We start from the raw sequence: 17,768 nt of genomic DNA, 5'->3' as shown, positions 1-17,768 counted from the left end.
TCATAACACACATGTAATGACATCATAACACACATGTAATGACATCATAACACACATGTAATGACATCATAACACACCTGTGATGACATCATAACACACCTGTAATGACATCATAACACACATGTAATGACATCATAACACACATGTAATGACATCATAACACACATGTAATGACATCATAACACACCTGTAATGACATCATAACACACCTGTGATGACATCATAACACACATGTAATGACATCATAACACACATGTAATGACATCATAACACACATGTAATGACATCATAACACACATGTAATGACATCATAACACACCTGTGATGACATCATAACACACCTGTGATGACATCATAACACACCTGTAATGACATCATAACACACCTGTAATGACATCATAACACACATGTAATGACATCATAACACACCTGTGATGACATCATAACACACCTGTAATGGCATCATAACACACCTGTAATGACATCATAACACACATGTAATGACATCATAACACACCTGTGATGACATCATAACACACATGTAATGACATCATAACACACCTGTAATGACATCATAACACACATGTAATGACATCATAACACACCTGTAATGACATCATAACACACATGTAATGACATCATAACACACCTGTGATGACATCATAACACACCTGTAATGACATCATAACACACATGTGATGACATCATAACACACCTGTGATGACATCGTAACACACATGTAATGACATCATAACACACCTGTAATGACATCATAACACACATGTAATGACATCATAACACACCTGTGATGACATCATAACACACCTGTAATGGCATCATAACACACCTGTAATGACATCATAACACACCTGTGATGACATCGTAACACACATGTAATGACATCATAACACACCTGTGATGACATCATAACACACCTGTAATGGCATCATAACACACCTGTAATGACATCATAACACACCTGTAATGACATCATAACACACCTGTAATGACATCATAACACACCTGTGATGACATCATAACACACCTGTGATGACATCATAACACACCTGTAATGACACATTAATAGAGCAGATGAAGGTATTAATAATAATAATAATCAGCTGTTACCTGCAGAGGTGGAGACGCCCACATGAAGCTCAGACTGGTTTTCTTCTCTGTGGAGACAAACAGCTGATCAAGTTTCATAACACATCAAATAACATGCAGTGATTGTGTCTGGGTTAGGGTTAGGTTTCTATGGCAACGTGTGGTGTACAGCTGAAGAGGCTTGTTACAGGTGAGCAGGAATCACCTGAAGTGAAACATACACAGTGTTACAGCACAGTGGACGCTGATTGGCTGGGCCACCTGTCAATCAGGCCCAGCTGTGATGAAGGCTGCAGGTTAAATATATAGTTTATTTTACCTAAAGCCCTCCGCTCCCTGCTGTGACGTCATGATGAAGCAGCAGCTTGCGTGGTGTCCGTTTCTGAATGGACACCGGATCCGCACCGGAGCCTCGGCCAGGCCGAACCGGACCAGCTGCCCGCACACCGGGCACCGGAGCCCGGAACACGCAGCCGGTTCCTCCAGTCTGTAGACGGTCCGACCGCAGTGACTGAACCGCAACAGGTCTCTGAGCTCCATGACGGTCCACAGGTAGACAGACAGGTAGACAGACAGGTGGACAGACAGGTAGACAGGTAGACAGACAGGTAGACAGACAGGTAGACAGACAGGTGGACAGACAGGTAGACAGACAGGTGGACAGACAGGAAATGGACAGGTGACAGGTGGGGGCGGAGCCTCCAATGAAGGCAGAACAGTGAAAATGTATTTTATATCAGTAATTGACCAACTGAATAATCTTGTATTGATCAACTGATCCTTTAATCAACTAAAAGTTTGTTGGGTAGATGATTAAATTATTTCTGATTTTCTTAAAGTGAATATTTTCTGTTTCTTTCTGACAGTAAACTGAACATTTATTTATATTTGACCATCATGAACATGTTCGGACAGATATTCAGCATTTAAATGGAAATGTGCATTATATATACATATTTATATATATATATATATACATGATGTTATTTCTCTTTATTTTATTAGCTGCTGTTGTGCAGACTCCGGCCAGCAGGGGGCGCTTTCAGCTCAGCCGGTAAACAGGAGCTCAGCGGAACCTTTTGTTCTGAGGCTGTGAGTCAGTCGGAGCGGTTTAAGCGGGACACCGACAGGACAACTTGGAAGCTGGACCAGCTGAAGCTGCGCGAGGACGATGAGCACCAAACAGGTGACCTGCAGGTGAGCGCGAGCCTTTCACCTGTCTGTCCCTCACCTGTCTGTCCCTCACCCGTCTGTCCATCACCTGTCTGTCCCGCGCGCTGTCTGAGATCACTCTGACCACTGCGCAGGCGTCAGTTTGGTGCTAATGTTTTTAGCATTTAGCAGTTAGCTGTTAGCTGTTAGCTGTTAGCTTCTGTTTCGTCATCACTTGAAGTTTAAACTTGCCGCACGCGCTCTGATGTCCCGTTAGCCCCGTGCAGATAAACACACCTGAGCACGTGACTCTGACGTCACGCACCCTGAGGTCCTGGAGCAGGTCTCTGAGGTCCTGGAGCAGGTCCTTGAGGTCCTGGAGCAGGTCCTTGAGGTCTTGGAGCAGGTCTCTGAGGTCCTGGAGCAGGTCCTTGAGGTCCTGGAGCAGGTCTCTGAGGTCCTGGAGCAGGTCTCTGAGGTCCTGTAGCAGGTCTCTGAGGTCCTGGAGCAGGTCTCTGAGGTCCTGGAGCAGGTCTCTGAGATCCTGTAGCAGGTCTCTGAGGTCCTGGAGCAGGTCTCTGAGATCCTGGAGCAGGTCCTTGAGGTCCTGGAGCAGGTCTCTGAGGTCCTGGAGCAGGTCTCTGAGGTCCTGTAGCAGGTCTCTGAGGTCCTGTAGCAGGTCTCTGAGGTCCTGGAGCAGGTCTCTGAGGTCCTGTGGCAGGTCTCTGAGGTCCTGGAGCAGGTCTCTGAGGTCCTGGAGCAGGTCTCTGAGGTCCTGTAGCAGGTCTCTGAGGTCCTGGAGCAGGTCTCTGAGGTCCTGTAGCAGGTCTCTGAGGTCCTGGAGCAGGTCTCTGAGGTCCTGGAGCAGGTCTCTGAGGTCCTGGAGCAGGTCTCTGAGGTCCTGGAGCAGGTCTCTGAGGTCCTGGAGCAGGTCCTTGAGGTCCTGTAGCAGGTCCTTGAGGTCTTGGAGCAGGTCTCTGAGGTCCTGTAGCAGGTCTCTGAGGTCCTGGAGCAGGTCTCTGAGGTCCTGGAGCAGATCCTTGAGGTCCTGGAGCAGGTCTCTGAGAGTGACCTGTCCTGTTGCCATGGCTACCTGCAGTTTTATAAACAGTTTGAGGTGTCAGCCAATCACAGAGCAGGTTGTCTTGTAGCCATGGTGATGAGTGTGCGTTTGCTGATGTCATTTGCTATGCAGTTTGTGTGTAACAGGTGTGTGTGTGTGTGTGTGTGTGTGTGTAACAGGTGTGTGTGTAACAGGTGTGTAACAGGTGTGTGTGTGTGTAACAGGTGTGTAACAGGTGTGTGTGTGTGTGTTTGTGTAACAGGTGTGTGTGTGTGTGTAACAGGTGTGTGTGTAACAGGTGTGTGTGTGTTGCAGGTATTTCCTCCATGGCGTGTGCAGGGAGGGCAGCCGCTGCATGTTCTCTCACGACCCGACGACCAGTAAACCCTCCACCATCTGCAAGTTCTACCAGAGAGGAGTGTGTGCCTACGGAGAGCGCTGCAGGTAACTCACCACTCACCTGAGACACGTAACTCACCTGAGACAGGTAACTTACCTGAGACAGATAACCCACCTGAGACAGATAACTTACCTGAGACAGGTAACCCACCTGAGACAGTTAACTCAACTGACAGACAGGTAACTCACCTGAGACAGGTAACTCACCTGAGACAGGTAACTTACCTGAGACAGGTAACTTACCTGAGACAGGTAACCCACCTGAGACAGATAACTCACCTGAGACAGGTAACCCACCTGAGACAGATAACTCACCTGAGACAGGTAACTCACCTGAGACAGGTAACTTACCTGAGACAGGTAACTTACCTGAGACAGGTAACCCACCTGAGACAGATAACTCACCTGAGACACGTAACTCACCTGAGACAGATAACTTACCTGAGACAGATAACTCACCTGAGACAGATAACTTACCTGAGACAGATAACACCCACCTGAGACAGTTAACTCAACTGACAGACAGGTAACTCACCTGAGACAGGTAACTCACCTGAGACAGGTAACTTACCTGAGACAGGTAACTTACCTGAGACAGGTAACCCACCTGAGACAGATAACTCACCTGAGACAGGTAACCCACCTGAGACAGATAACTCACCTGAGACAGGTAACCCACCTGAGACAGATAACTCACCTGAGACAGGTAACCCACCTGAGACAGATAACTCACCTGAGACAGGTAACCCACCTGAGACAGATAACTCACCTGAGACAGGTAACCCACCTGAGACAGATAACTCACCTGAGACAGGTAACTTACCTGAGACAGGTAACTTACCTGAGACAGGTAACTTACCTGAGACAGGTAACCCACCTGAGACAGGTAACTCACCTGAGACAGGTAACTTACCTGAGACAGGTAACTTACCTGAGACAGGTAACTTACCTGAGACAGGTAACCCACCTGAGACAGATAACTCACCTGAGACAGGTGACCCACCTGAGACAGGTAACCCACCTGAGACAGGTAACTTACCTGAGACAGGTAACCCACCTGAGACAGATAACTCACCTGAGACAGGTGACCCACCTGAGACAGGTAACCCACCTGAGACAGGTAACTTACCTGAGACAGATAACCCACCTGAGACAGATAACTCACCTGAGACAGGTGACCCACCTGAGACAGGTAACCCACCTGAGACAGGTAACTTACCTGAGACAGGTAACTTACCTGAGACAGGTGACCCACCTGAGACAGGTAACTTACCTGAGACAGATAACACCCACCTGAGACAGGTAACTTACCTGACAGACAGGTAACACACAGTCATGTTCAGGGTTGACTGTCAGCAGACTAATCTCTTCCTGTGTGCAGGTAGTCAGGTATGTCCTCTGTGTGCAGGTAGTCAGGTGTGTCCTCTGTGTGCAGGTAGTCAGGTGTGTCCTCTGTGTGCAGGTAGTCAGGTGTGTCCTCTGTGTGCAGGTAGTCAGGTATGTCCTCTGTGTGCAGGTAGTCAGGTGTGTCCTCTGTGTGCAGGTAGTCAGGTATGTCCTCTGTGTGCAGGTAGTCAGGTGTGTCCTCTGTGTGCAGGTAGTCAGGTATGTCCTCTGTGTGCAGGTAGTCAGGTGTGTCCTCTGTGTGCAGGTAGTCAGGTGTGTCCTCTGTGTGCAGGTAGTCAGGTGTGTCCTCTGTGTGCAGGTACGACCACATCAAACCTTTATCCAGAGGAGGGGGAGGAGCTCCAGATGAGCAGGCAGGTGGAGGAGCAGGTGGAGGAGCAGGAGGAGGACCAGCTGGAGGAGGAGCTTCTGTCCGAGCTGGAGGCAGGAAGACGCTGGTCCTGAGAGACCGAGGTGAGGACACACACACACGCACAGACACACAGACACACACTCAAAGACACACACACACACACAGACACACACACAATCACACAGGTGTGTCAGTATCAGGTTTTAACGCTTCGATCATCACAGGTTAAGTTTATTAAATGTCTCTCCACCTGTCTGTCTCTCTCTCCACCTGTTTGTCTGTCTCTCCACCTGTCTGTCTGTCTCTCCACCTGTCTCTCTCTCCACCTGTCTGTCTCTCCGTCTGTCTCTCTCTCCACCTGCCTGTCTCTCTCTCCACCTGTCTGTCTCTCCGTCTGTCTCTCTCTCCACCTGTCTGTCTCTCTCCACCTGTCTGTCTCTCTCTCCACCTGTCTGTCTCTCTGTCTGTCTCTCTCTCCACCTGTCTGTCTCTCTCTCCACCTGTCTGTCTGTCTCTCCACCTGTCTCTCTCTCCACCTGTCTGTCTCTCTGTCTGTCTCTCTCTCCACCTGTCTGTCTCTCTCTCCACCTGTCTGTCTCTCTCTCCACCTGTCTGTCTCTCTCTCCACCTGTCTCTCTCTCCACCTGTCTGTCTCTCTCTCCACCTGTCTGTCTCTCTCTCCACCTGTGTCTCTTTCCACCTGTCTGTCTCTCTCTCCACCTGTCTGTCTCTCAGGTCTTGGTGTTGACGAGATGTTTGGAGGTGCAGCAGACAGTTTGGGGTCAGAGGTCACGGCAGCACCGCCTCATTCATACGTGGAGGCCATCAGGACGGGATTGGACGCCTCGGCGCAGGACCAAGGTGAGACACAGGAAGCTTCCTGATTGGCCAGTGGCTGGAGTCCTTCTCAGCCAACCAATCACAGGTAAGACGGGGTTACTGACTGCTGTGTCTCCGCCCCCAGCCCCTCCCCCGGTGGGCGTCGCCCCCCAGCTGTGTCCCTACGCCGCCGCCGGACACTGTTACTATGAAGACAACTGCACGTATCTCCATGGCGACCTGTGTGAGGTCTGCCGGCTGCGCGTGCTGCACCCCCACGATCCAGAACAGAGGAGAGCTCACGAGAAGGTCCGGGTCTATGGGGACTATGGGGTCTATGGGGACTATGGGGTCTATGGGGACCGGGTCTGTTGTCTATGGGGACAGGGTCTATGGTCTATGGGGACAGGGTCTATGGGACAGGGTCTATGGGGACAGGGTCTATGGGACAGGGTCTATGGGGACAGGGTCTATGGGGACAGGGACTATGGGGACAGGGTCTATGGGGACAGGGTCTATGGGGACAGGGTCTATGGTCTATCTATGGGGACAGGGTCTAGGGGACTATGGGGACAGGGTCTATGGTCTATCTATGGGGACAGGGTCTATGGGACAGGGTCTATGGGGACAGGGTCTATGGGGACAGGGTCTATGGGGACAGGGTCTATGGTCTATCTATGGGGACAGGGTCTAGGGGACTATGGGGACAGGGTCTAGGGAACTATGGGCACAGGGTCTATGGTTTGGGGGTCTGATGGAACCTGTCTCTGTCTCCAGATGTGTCTTCTGGCCTTTGAGAGAGACATGGAGAAGGCGTTCGCAGCCCAGCTGAGCCAGGACAAGGTGAGCCACTGATGAGGTCATCACAGTGCTGATGGTTGCCATGGCGACAGTAACAGTGTTGCCATGGCGACAGTAACGTGTTGTCATGGCGACAGTAACGTGTTGTCATGGCGACCGTAACCGTGTTGCCATGGCGACAGTAACGTGTTGCCATGGCGACAGTAACAGTGTTGCCATGGCGACAGTAACGGTGTTGCCATGCCGACAGTAACGGTGTTGTCCTGCAGGTGTGCTCCGTCTGCATGGAGCTGGTGGTGCAGAAGGCGAACCCGTCTGAGAGACGCTTCGGCATCTTGTCCTCCTGCTGTCACGTCTTCTGTCTGTCCTGCATCAGGAAGTGGCGCTGCACCAGGACCTTCAGCAACCAGATCATCAAGTAAGTCCAGGTCCAGGGTTAGGGTCCAGTTTGTCTCTCAGGTCCTGGTTAGGGTCCAGGTCTTGGTTGGGGTCCAGGTCTTGGTTGGGGTCCAGGTCTTGGTTAGGGTCCAGGTCTAACGTGTGTCTCGCAGGTCTTGTCCGGAGTGCCGGGTCGTCTCAGAGTTTGTCATCCCGTCGGTTTATTGGGTCGAAGACCAGGAAGACAAGAACCAGCTCATAGACCTGTTCAAGTCTGGAGTCAGGTGAGCTTCCTCATCCTCCTCTTCCTCATCCTCCTCTTCCTCATCCTCATCCTCATCCTCTTCCTCATCCTCTTCCTCATCTTCATCCTCTTCCTCCCCTGACCCCGCCTCTCTCTCTCTCCGCAGTAAGAAGGCCTGTAAGTACTTCGATCAGGGTCGCGGTTCGTGTCCGTTTGGAGGGAAGTGTTTGTATCTTCACGCGTTCCCAGACGGAACCCGAGCAGAACCGGATCGGCCCCGCAAACAGCTGAGCTCCGAGGGGAACGTCCGGGTCAGCCACCGCAGCCGCCATGTTGTTTCAGTCCTCGGGGCCGGTGGGATTTGTAGTTTCTGACCCGTTTGTCTCTCGTCCTCAGTTCATGAACAACGTGCGTCTGTGGGACTTCATCGAGGAGCGCGAGCGTCCGGCTCCGCCCCTGCCGTCCCTCGATGATGACATCACCGAGCTCAGGGAGCTCTTCATGCAGATGTCGGCGCCGAGTCACGAGGGTCCGGAGCCGCCCGCCGCCGACGCGTAGAGACGCCCGAGTGGACTGCTTCCTCTGGTCTCCATGGCAACCAGCGATGTTTAGGGATGAGTCATTCTAATATTAAATCATGTGATCAAGCTACAGCTGTCCTCTGTGTCTCCGTCATCGTGTCCTTTAGTCTGAAACTGATGATCGATATGTTGATATTTATTTATTGTGTTCAGAAGAACAGAATCAGTGTGTTGCTGGTTCTGCTTCTGCCTCTTTAATGTGATAAATATCAGTCTGTTCATCATTACTCTCCTTTAACTGAAGCTGATTAGTAGATATTAAATGACTTTCATCTGTTTTCTATTAAATTTACATTAAATACTGTGACAGTATGTTTAGTTCCTTTTTAAAGGTTCATGTTAAACCCCCCCCCCCCCACACACACACACACACACACACACAGTCTCTCACCAATGGGAGCCGCTTCATTTTCATTTCATGTTGAAACTGGTTCATTTACTGACTCTGATGAATATAACAGAGAATATGAACCAGCAGAGTGAAGACTGAACACTCACCATATATTATTATTCATTTATAAGCTATTAATTATTAGAGTTATTCTTAGCTGTTGACAGTTTGGGGTCTTTGGCAGTGACCAGTAAAAGTATTGTAGTGGAAGAGTCCATCTCTTCCTACTGGTAATATATATATAATATATTTTATGTGTTCATGTTGTTTATTGTCCAGTTAAAAACAAACATGAACACACAGCATTGACCTGCTCCTCAACACAAACATGAGACACTGTTGGGGCTTAGTTACAGCAATAATTAATGATTATCAAAAGTCATTACAATCATTAATAATAGTTAATAGTAGCAGGAGAACGCAGAAAATATAGCCAATTGGTTCAGTCTCACATGTGCTGAGCTATGCATTATGAACTCTGGTTAATAATGAACTTAATAACTAAATGAGCATCTCAGTAATTAGTTAAGGTTGAAGGGTCTGGCAGAGAGTTCCTGCAGAACAGAGGTTGGTAAACATCATCAGACAGCATGGATATCTAAAAGCATTTCTTTAAAACAATAAAAAGACAATCTAAAACTTAGCTAAATTTACTAAAAGAGTAAAAACACACAAGGGATCTAATGTACAGCTGTGGATGGGGGGGGGGGGCAATAGCAAGATGGCCGACAGCGAAGCCTAATCAAACGTCTTGAAACCACATGTGCTGCCAGAAGCAAAGTGTAGAAGTTGTGGGTTTAAAAACTGATGAATTAAATCAAGTAGTCCTGAGCTTTAGCCAGTACATGGGGGGAGAGAGACGCTCTGTGTTGCTTCTTAGCTGGTGAATCTGTGGTTGAGTCAGACTGAGAGTTTGGCTCTGAGTCTGAATGATGCCAGCTTTGTTGTAGTTGGTGTTCAGTTGTGCAAATCAGAGGGTTCAAGTTCAAGTTCAAGATATCTTTATTGTCCTAGAGGGGCAATTTGTGGTGCAGCCAGCAGCAAAACAATAGAAATGACAATAGCAACAATTCAAAATAAACAATCCACAAAAGTACAATAGAGAATAATAATAAATAGTAAAAACTGAAAAGGTAAAGTGACCACAGTGCAATCCACCTTAAAAAGGCTTAAAAAGGCTAAGAATCCTCCGTTATTTAAAAGGCCGCTGGAACCCAGGATTTATTGAATCTGCCTGTTCTACATCTGGGCTTACAGTCTGCATCCGACTGGGAGCAGTTTGAATCCCGATGCCAGGGTATGACTGGAGATGACTGGGGATGCCAGGGGATGACTGGGGATGACTGGAGATGACTGGGGATGCCAGGGGATGACTGGGGATGACTGGAGGTGACTGGAGATGCCTGGAGATGACTGGAGATGACTGGGGATGACTGGAGGATGACTGGGGATGACTGGAGATGACTGGAGATGCCTGGGGATGACTGGAGATGACTGGAGATGACTGGGGATGACTGGAGGATGACTGGGGATGACTGGAGATGACTGGAGATGCCTGGGGATGACTGGGATGCCAGGGGATGACTGGAGATGACTGGGGATGACTGGGGATGCCAGGGTATGACTGGAGATGACTGGGGATGACTGGAGATGACTGGGGATGACTGGAGGATGACTGGGGATGACTGGAGATGACTGGAGATGCCTGGGGATGACTGGAGATGACTGGAGATGACTGGAGATGACTGGGGATGACTGGTGATGCCTGGGGATGACTGGGATGCCAGGGGATGACTGGAGATGACTGGGGATGACTGGGGATGCCAGGATATGACTGGAGATGACTGGGGATGCCAGGGGATGACTGGGGATGACTGGAGATGACTGGGGATGACTGGGGATGCCAGGGGATGACTGGAGATGACTGGGGATGACTGGGGATGCCAGGGGATGACTGGGGATGACTGGAGATGACTGGAGATGACTGGGGATGACTGGAGATGACTGGAGATGACTGGGGATGACTGGAGATGACTGGAGATGCCTGGGGATGACTGGGGATGACTGGAGGATGACTGGGGATGACTGGGGATGACTGGGGATGACTGGAGATGACTGGAGATGCCTGGGGATGACTGGAGATGACTGGAGATGACTGGGGATGACTGGAGATGACTGGGGATGACTGGAGGATGACTGGGGATGACTGGAGATGACTGGAGATGCCTGGGGATGACTGGAGATGACTGGAGATGACTGGAGATGACTGGGGATGACTGGTGATGCCTGGGGATGACTGGGATGCCAGGGGATGACTGGAGATGACTGGGGATGACTGGGGATGCCAGGGTATGACTGGAGATGACTGGGGATGCCAGGGGATGACTGGGGATGACTGGAGATGACTGGGGATGACTGGGGATGCCAGGGGATGACTGGAGATGACTGGGGATGACTGGGGATGCCAGGGGATGACTGGGGATGACTGGAGATGACTGGAGATGACTGGGGATGACTGGAGATGACTGGGGATGACTGGAGATGACTGGAGATGCCTGGGGATGACTGGGGATGACTGGAGGATGACTGGGGATGACTGGGGATGACTGGGGATGACTGGAGATGACTGGAGATGCCTGGGGATGACTGGAGATGACTGGAGATGACTGGGGATGACTGGAGATGACTGGAGATGACTGGAGATGCCAGGGGATGACTGGAGATGACTGGGGATGACTGGGATGACTGAGGATGCCAGGGGATGACTGGAGATGACTGGGGATGACTGGGGATGACTGGAGATGACTGGGGATGACTGGGGATGACTGGAGATGACTGGAGATGACTGGGGATGACTGGAGATGACTGGAGATGACTGGGGATGACTGGAGATGACTGGAGATGCCTGGGGATGACTGGGGATGACTGGAGGATGACTGGGGATGACTGGGGATGACTGGGGATGACTGGAGATGACTGGAGATGCCTGGGGATGACTGGAGATGACTGGGGATGACTGGAGATGACTGGAGATGACTGGAGATGCCAGGGGATGACTGGAGATGACTGGGGATGACTGGGATGACTGAGGATGCCAGGGGATGACTGGAGATGACTGGGGATGACTGGAGATGACTGGGGATGACTGGGGATGACTGGGGATGCCTGGGGATGACTGGAGATGACTGGGGATGACTGGAGATGACTGGGGATGCCTGGGGATGACTGGAGGATGACTGGGGATGACTGGAGATGACTGGAGATGACTGGGGATGACTGGGGATGCCTGGGGATGCCAGGGGATGACTGGGGATGACTGGGGATGACTGGAGATGACTGGGGATGCCTGGGGATGCCTGGGGATGACTGGGGATGACTGGGGATGACTGGAGATGACTGGGGGTGCCTGGGGATGACTGGAGATGACTGGAGATGACTGGAGATGACTGGGGATGCCTGGGGATGCCAGGGTATGACTGGAGATGACTGGGGATGCCAGGGGATGACTGGGGATGACTGGAGATGACTGGGGATGACTGGGGATGACTGGAGATGACTGGGGATGACTGGGGATGACTGGAGATGACTGGGGATGACTGGGGATGACTGGAGATGACTGGAGATGACTGGGGATGACTGGTGATGCCTGGGGATGACTGGGGATGACAGGAGATGACAGGGGATGACTGGGGATGCCTGGGGATGACTGGAGATGACAGGGGATGACTGGGATGACTGGGGATGACTGGAGATGACAGGGGATGACTGGGATGACTGGGGATGACTGGGGATGACTGGAATGACTGGGGATGACTGGGGATGACTGGAGATGACTGGGATGACTGGGGATGACTGGGATGACTGGGGATGACTGGGATGACTGGGGATGACTGGGATGACTGGAGATGACTGGCGATGACGGGATGACGGGATGACTGGGATGATTGGGGATGACTGGGGATGACAGGGGATGACTGGGGATGACTGGAGATGACTGGGGATGACTGGGGATGACTGGAGATGACTGGGGATGACTGGGGATGACTGGAGATGACTGGGGATGACTGGGGATGACTGGAGATGACTGGGGATGACTGGGGATGACTGGAGATGACTGGGGATGACTGGTGATGCCTGGGGATGACTGGGGATGACTGGAGATGACAGGGGATGACTGGGGATGCCTGGGGATGACTGGAGATGACAGGGGATGACTGGGATGACTGGGGATGACTGGAGATGACAGGGGATGACTGGGATGACTGGGGATGACTGGGGATGACTGGAATGACTGGGGATGACTGGGGATGACTGGAGATGACTGGGATGACTGGGGATGACTGGGATGACTGGGGATGACTGGGATGACTGGGGATGACTGGGATGACTGGAGATGACTGGGGATGACGGGATGACGGGATGACTGGGATGATTGGGGATGACTGGGGATGACAGGGGATGACTGGGGATGACTGGGGATGACGGGATGACGGGATGACTGGGATGATTGGGGATGACTGGGGATGACTTGGGATGACAGGGGATGACTGGGGATGACTCGGGATGACTGGGGATGACGGGATGACTGGGATGATTGGGGATGACTGGGGATGACTGGGGATGACTGGGGACTCCTGAATCCGAGGTTCGACTATCCGACGGACCCTCCTCTCCAGTACCCCCGAATAGACCTTACCGGGGAGGCTGAGGAGTGTGATCCCCCTATAGTTTGAACACACCCTCCGGTCCCCCTTCTTATAAAGAGGAACCACCACCCCAGTCTGCCAATCCAGAGGCACTGCCCCTGATGTCCACACGATGTTGCAGAGTCGTGTCAACCATGACAGCCCCACAACATCCAGGGCCTTGAGGAACTCCGGCAGATCTCATCCACCCCCGGGGCCCTGCCACCGAGGAGCTTTTTCACCACCTCTGCAACCTCAGCCCTAGAGATAGGAGAGCTCACACCCGGGTCCCCAGGCCCTGCTTCCTTACCGGAAGGCGTGTCGGTGGGATTGAGGAGGTCTTCGAAGTATTCCTTCCAACGTCCTGAGTCGAGGTCAGCAGCGCAGTGTCCCCACCGTACACAGTGTTGATGGTGCACTGCTTCCCCCTCCCGAGATGCCGGATGGTGGTCCAGAACCTCTTCGAAGCCGTTTGGAAGTCGTTCTCCATGGCCTCACCGAACTCCTCCCATGTTTGGGTTTTTGCCTCAGCGACCGCCTCCGCTTGGCCTGTCGGTACCTGCCTGCTGCCTCCGGAGTCCCACAGGCCAAAAAGGCCCAATAGGACTCCTTCTTCAGCTTGACGGCATCCCTCATCGCCGGTGTCCACCAGCGGGTTCGGGTATTGCCGCCACGACAGGCACCGACCACCTTACGGCCACAGCACCGGTCGGCCACCTTGACAATGGAGGCACGGAACATGGCCCCCTCGGACTCAATGTCCCTCGCCTCCCCTGGTACATGGTCAAAGCTCTCCCGGAGGTGGGAGTTGAAGCTCTCTCTGACAGGAGACTCTGCCAGACGTTCCCAGCAGACCCTGACAATGCGTTTGGGTCTGCCAGGTCTGACCGGCATCCTCCCCCACCATCGGAGCCAACTCACCACCAGGTGGTGATTAGTTGACAGCTCCGCCCCTCTCTTCGCCCGAGTGTCCAAGACATGCGGCCGCAAGTCCGACGACACGACTACAAAGTCAATCATCGAACTGCGGCCTAGGGTGTCCTGGTGCCAAGTGCACATATGGACCCTTATGCTTGAACATGGTGTTCGTTATGGACAATCTGTGACGAGCACAGAAGTCCAGTATCAAAACACCGCTCGGGTTCAGATCGGGGGGGCCTTTCCTCCCAATCACAGCCTTCCAGGTCTCACTGTTGCTGTCAGCGTGAGCATTGAAGTCCCCCAGCAGGAATAGGGAATCCCCAGAGGGAGCACTCTCCAGCACCCCCTCCAAGGAGTCCAAAAAGGGTGGATACTCTGAACTGCTGTTTGGGCCATAGGCACAAACAACAGTCAGGATCCGTCCCCCCACCCGAAGGCGGAGGGAGGCTACCCTCTCTCGCCCCTCCTACGGGTGGTGAGCCCACGGGAAAGGGGTCCCATGTCCCCTGTTCGGGTTGTGCCCGGCCACCAGGTGCTCGCCATCCAGCCCCTGGAAAGCCAACTAAAGCCTGACCCTTCTGGCCGTCCATGATGCAAAATCGTCAATGATATCATCATATGAAATCTGCTCCCCTATTTCGTGATTGATACTAAGACTAAACCAATTCACCTTGGAGGTGCACGGATTCCTTTTGTATTACCTATTTCTTTAGTAAACTGAGAGCTTCAACTTCAGGCTCAGCTCTTTCTTCACCAGGACGGTCCGGTACAACACCTGCATCACTGCTGATGCTGCACCCATCCACCTGTCAACCTCATGCTCCATCTTACCCTCATTGTGAATAAGACTCCCAGATACTTAAACTCCTCCGCTTGGGGCTCACTCTTTTTACACATCTGTGTATATCTGAAATTCACAATAAATAATCCATCACATCAGAATCATGCAGGTCATATAATGTTCTGAACTGTGCAGATCAAATCCAATTAAACCTGTTAGTCATTAATCTTTACAGCTGATGGTTGGTGTGTCTTTGAACTTTGGACTGAAACACACCCTGTGTTACTGTGAAGCTGCAACATTTATCAGAAGAGATCTGACAAAGCTCCGCCCCTCACCTGACTCACCTGAGACAAACCAGGAAACAGTTTATTGTTGGTCTCTAAAGAGACACACAGACTGAAAAACAGAGCATCAGATTCACCTTCAGACCAAACTAACAACTTCCTCTGAGTGAGTACAGCTACAGGAGAGAAAAGTGGAAAACTACAACTCTGCTGCTTCAACCTGCTGACTCTCCACACACTGAAGGTGAGTTTGACTAAAAACTGGAGTCACACTGAAAGTAAATGTCAGTGAAGTTAGTAGAGGAGGGAGGGGAGCCATGACTGACTGTACTTTCTGTCTGCTGTGTTTTCAGCTTCACTCAGAGACTAAATGGCTTCCAGATCAGAGGAGGATCTCTGCTGTCCGGTCTGTCATGAGGTCTTTAGAGATCCTGTTGTTCTGTCATGTAGCCACAGCTTCTGTAAAGACTGTCTGAAGAGCTGGTGGAGAGAGAAACCAACACATGAGTGTCCAGTTTGTAAGAGAAGATCTTCATCATCAAGAACAGATCCACCTCGTAACCTGGTGTTAAAGAACCTGTGTGAGTCCTTCTTACAGGACAGAGATCAGAGAGCTTCAGAGGCTCTATGCAGTCTGCACTCTGAGAAACTCAAACTCTTCTGTCTGGACCATCAGCAGCCAGTGTGTCTCGTCTGCAGAGATTCAGAAAAACACACCAACCACAGATTCAGACCCATCGATGAAGTTGCACCACAACACAAGAAGGAACTTGAGGAAACTCTGAAGCCCTTAAAGGAGAAGTTAAAGGTTTGTGAAGAAGTTAAAGTGAAGTTTGATCAAACAGCAAAACACATTAAGGTCCAGGCCCAACACACAGAGAGGCAGATTTTAGAGCAGTTTAAGAAGCTTCACCAGTTTCTAGAAGAGGAAGAGGAGGCCAGGATGGCTGCTCTGAGGGAGGAAGAGGAGCACAAGAGTCAGATGATGAAGAAGAAGATAAAGGCTCTGAGCAGAGAGATAGCAGCTCTTTCACACACAGTCAGAGCCACAGAGGAGGAGCTGAGAGCTGAAGACGTCTCATTCCTGAACAACTACAAGGCTGCAGTGGAAAGAGTCCAGCGCTGCCCCCTGCTGGATGATCCACAGCTGCCCTCAGGAGCTCTGATAGACCAGGCCAAACACCTGGGCAACCTGGCCTTCAACATCTGGAACAACATGAAGGAGATGGTCTCTTACACTCCTGTCATTCTGGATCCAAACACTGCTCATCCAAGACTCATCCTGTCTAAAGATCTGACCAGTGTGAGATATGAAGAAGGACAGCAGCTTCCTGATAATCCAGAGAGGTTTGGAGATTACATCTCTGTCCTGGGCTCTGAGGGCTTTAACTCAGGGACTCACAGCTGGGATGTCGAGGTTGGAGACAGTACATACTGGAGACTGGGTGTGTTATCAGAGTCTGTTCAGAGGAAGGGACGCATACAGTCTGGATTATGGAGAATAGGGTTCTATAATGATAAATACTCAGCATGGTCACCATCATCTTCCTCCACTGTTCTCCCAGTGAAGAAGCTCCAGAGGATCAGAGTGAATCTGGACTGGAACAGAGGAAATCTGTCGTTCTCTGATCCTGATACTAACACACACATACACACCTTCACACACACTTTCACTGACACACTGTTTCCATTCATTTGCACTGGGGACGAACTCCCAATGAAGATTTCTCCACTGAAGGTCTCTGTGACAGTGAATCACAGCAGTGATGATGAAGATATGTATGACATTTAAATGACAGCTGATGTTTGCTGGATGTTTGTTTAACATTGTTTGATTCTTTCAAGTGGAAAACTTTGTGTGAAATCAATAAAAAGTGAAGAAGTGGAAATGAAGTCAGAGCTTCTTCACCTGAAAATGTAGAAACTGTTCAGGACTTTTTGCTACTGAATCATGTCTGCAGTCTGAATCATGTCTGCAGTCTGAATCATGTCTGCAGTCTGAATCATGTCTGCAGTCTGAATCATGTCTGCAGTCTGAATCATGTCTGCAGTCGTCCTCTCAGCTCTAACAACCTGCAGCAGGAGCAGAAGGGTTAGTGTTACCTTACACATTCACATCACACCAGAGCTTCTCCATCTGGAGGCCGAGGGACAGCAAGACAAAAACAATTGCTCAAAAACTGTATTTGCATCTCTTTCCTAAAATATTCCCTGGTAACAATAATGTACAACACTCACACACACACACACACACACACACACACACACACACACACACACACACACACACACACACACACAAACACACACACACACACACTCACACACACACACACACAGTCAGTGTGATCAGTAGAGTATTTTAAGGTAATATGAGGTGTTACTGTGTTCGGCCACTAG

At 50.8% G+C, this 17,768-nt stretch overlaps 3 protein-coding genes across 3 annotated transcripts in view; 2 read left to right on the top strand and 1 right to left on the bottom strand.

Moving 5' to 3' along the window:
* mkrn2os.1 (MKRN2 opposite strand, tandem duplicate 1) overlaps nt 1–1,758 on the bottom strand; it is a 3,170-nt gene extending 1,412 nt beyond the window's left edge. The window contains exons 1-2 of the mRNA XM_062415017.1: nt 1,427–1,758; nt 1,129–1,175 (exon numbers count right to left, since the gene is read on the bottom strand). Coding sequence (XP_062271001.1) covers nt 1,129–1,175; nt 1,427–1,647 — 268 coding nt within the window. The 5' untranslated portion in view covers nt 1,648–1,758. The remainder of the gene's footprint in view (nt 1–1,128; nt 1,176–1,426) is intronic.
* Nucleotides 1,759–2,179: 421 nt separating this feature from the next.
* On the top strand, nt 2,180–8,370 carry mkrn2 (makorin, ring finger protein, 2). Its single transcript, XM_062415883.1, has 10 exons — nt 2,180–2,304; nt 3,638–3,766; nt 5,427–5,581; nt 6,216–6,341; nt 6,445–6,608; nt 7,077–7,142; nt 7,370–7,518; nt 7,652–7,762; nt 7,889–8,033; nt 8,119–8,370. Exons 1-10 carry the CDS (start codon nt 2,279–2,281, stop codon nt 8,278–8,280), a joined length of 1,233 nt encoding a protein of 410 aa, XP_062271867.1. The 5' UTR covers nt 2,180–2,278; the 3' UTR covers nt 8,281–8,370.
* Nucleotides 8,371–15,717: 7,347 nt separating this feature from the next.
* LOC133976805 (nuclear factor 7, ovary-like) lies at nt 15,718–17,160 on the top strand. Its single transcript, XM_062415007.1, has one exon. The coding sequence runs from the start codon at nt 15,739–15,741 to the stop codon at nt 17,158–17,160; it is 1,422 nt and encodes a 473-aa protein (XP_062270991.1). The 5' UTR covers nt 15,718–15,738.
* The last annotated feature ends 608 nt before the right edge of the window (nt 17,161–17,768 follow it).

This window comes from Scomber scombrus, chromosome 3 (assembly GCF_963691925.1).
Source record: "Scomber scombrus chromosome 3, fScoSco1.1, whole genome shotgun sequence".
Lineage (NCBI taxonomy): Eukaryota > Metazoa > Chordata > Actinopteri > Scombriformes > Scombridae > Scomber > Scomber scombrus.
Note: the sequence above shows the minus strand (reverse complement) of the source record. Positions and strands in the feature narration are given on the sequence as shown.

What these genes read in the sequence shown, in the direction of transcription:
- LOC133976805 (XM_062415007.1), top strand. Translation starts at nt 15,739, where the DNA reads ATGGCTTCCAGATCAGAGGAGGATCTCTGCTGTCCGGTCTGTCATGAG.
- mkrn2 (XM_062415883.1), top strand. Translation starts at nt 2,279, where the DNA reads ATGAGCACCAAACAGGTGACCTGCAG. An exon ending in ACCAAACAGGTGACCTGCAG is followed by an intron (nt 2,305 to 3,637) that starts GTGAGCGCGAGC and finishes TGTGTGTTGCAG; the next exon opens with GTATTTCCTCCATGGCGTGT. An exon ending in TTCAGCAACCAGATCATCAA is followed by an intron (nt 7,519 to 7,651) that starts GTAAGTCCAGGT and finishes TGTGTCTCGCAG; the next exon opens with GTCTTGTCCGGAGTGCCGGG.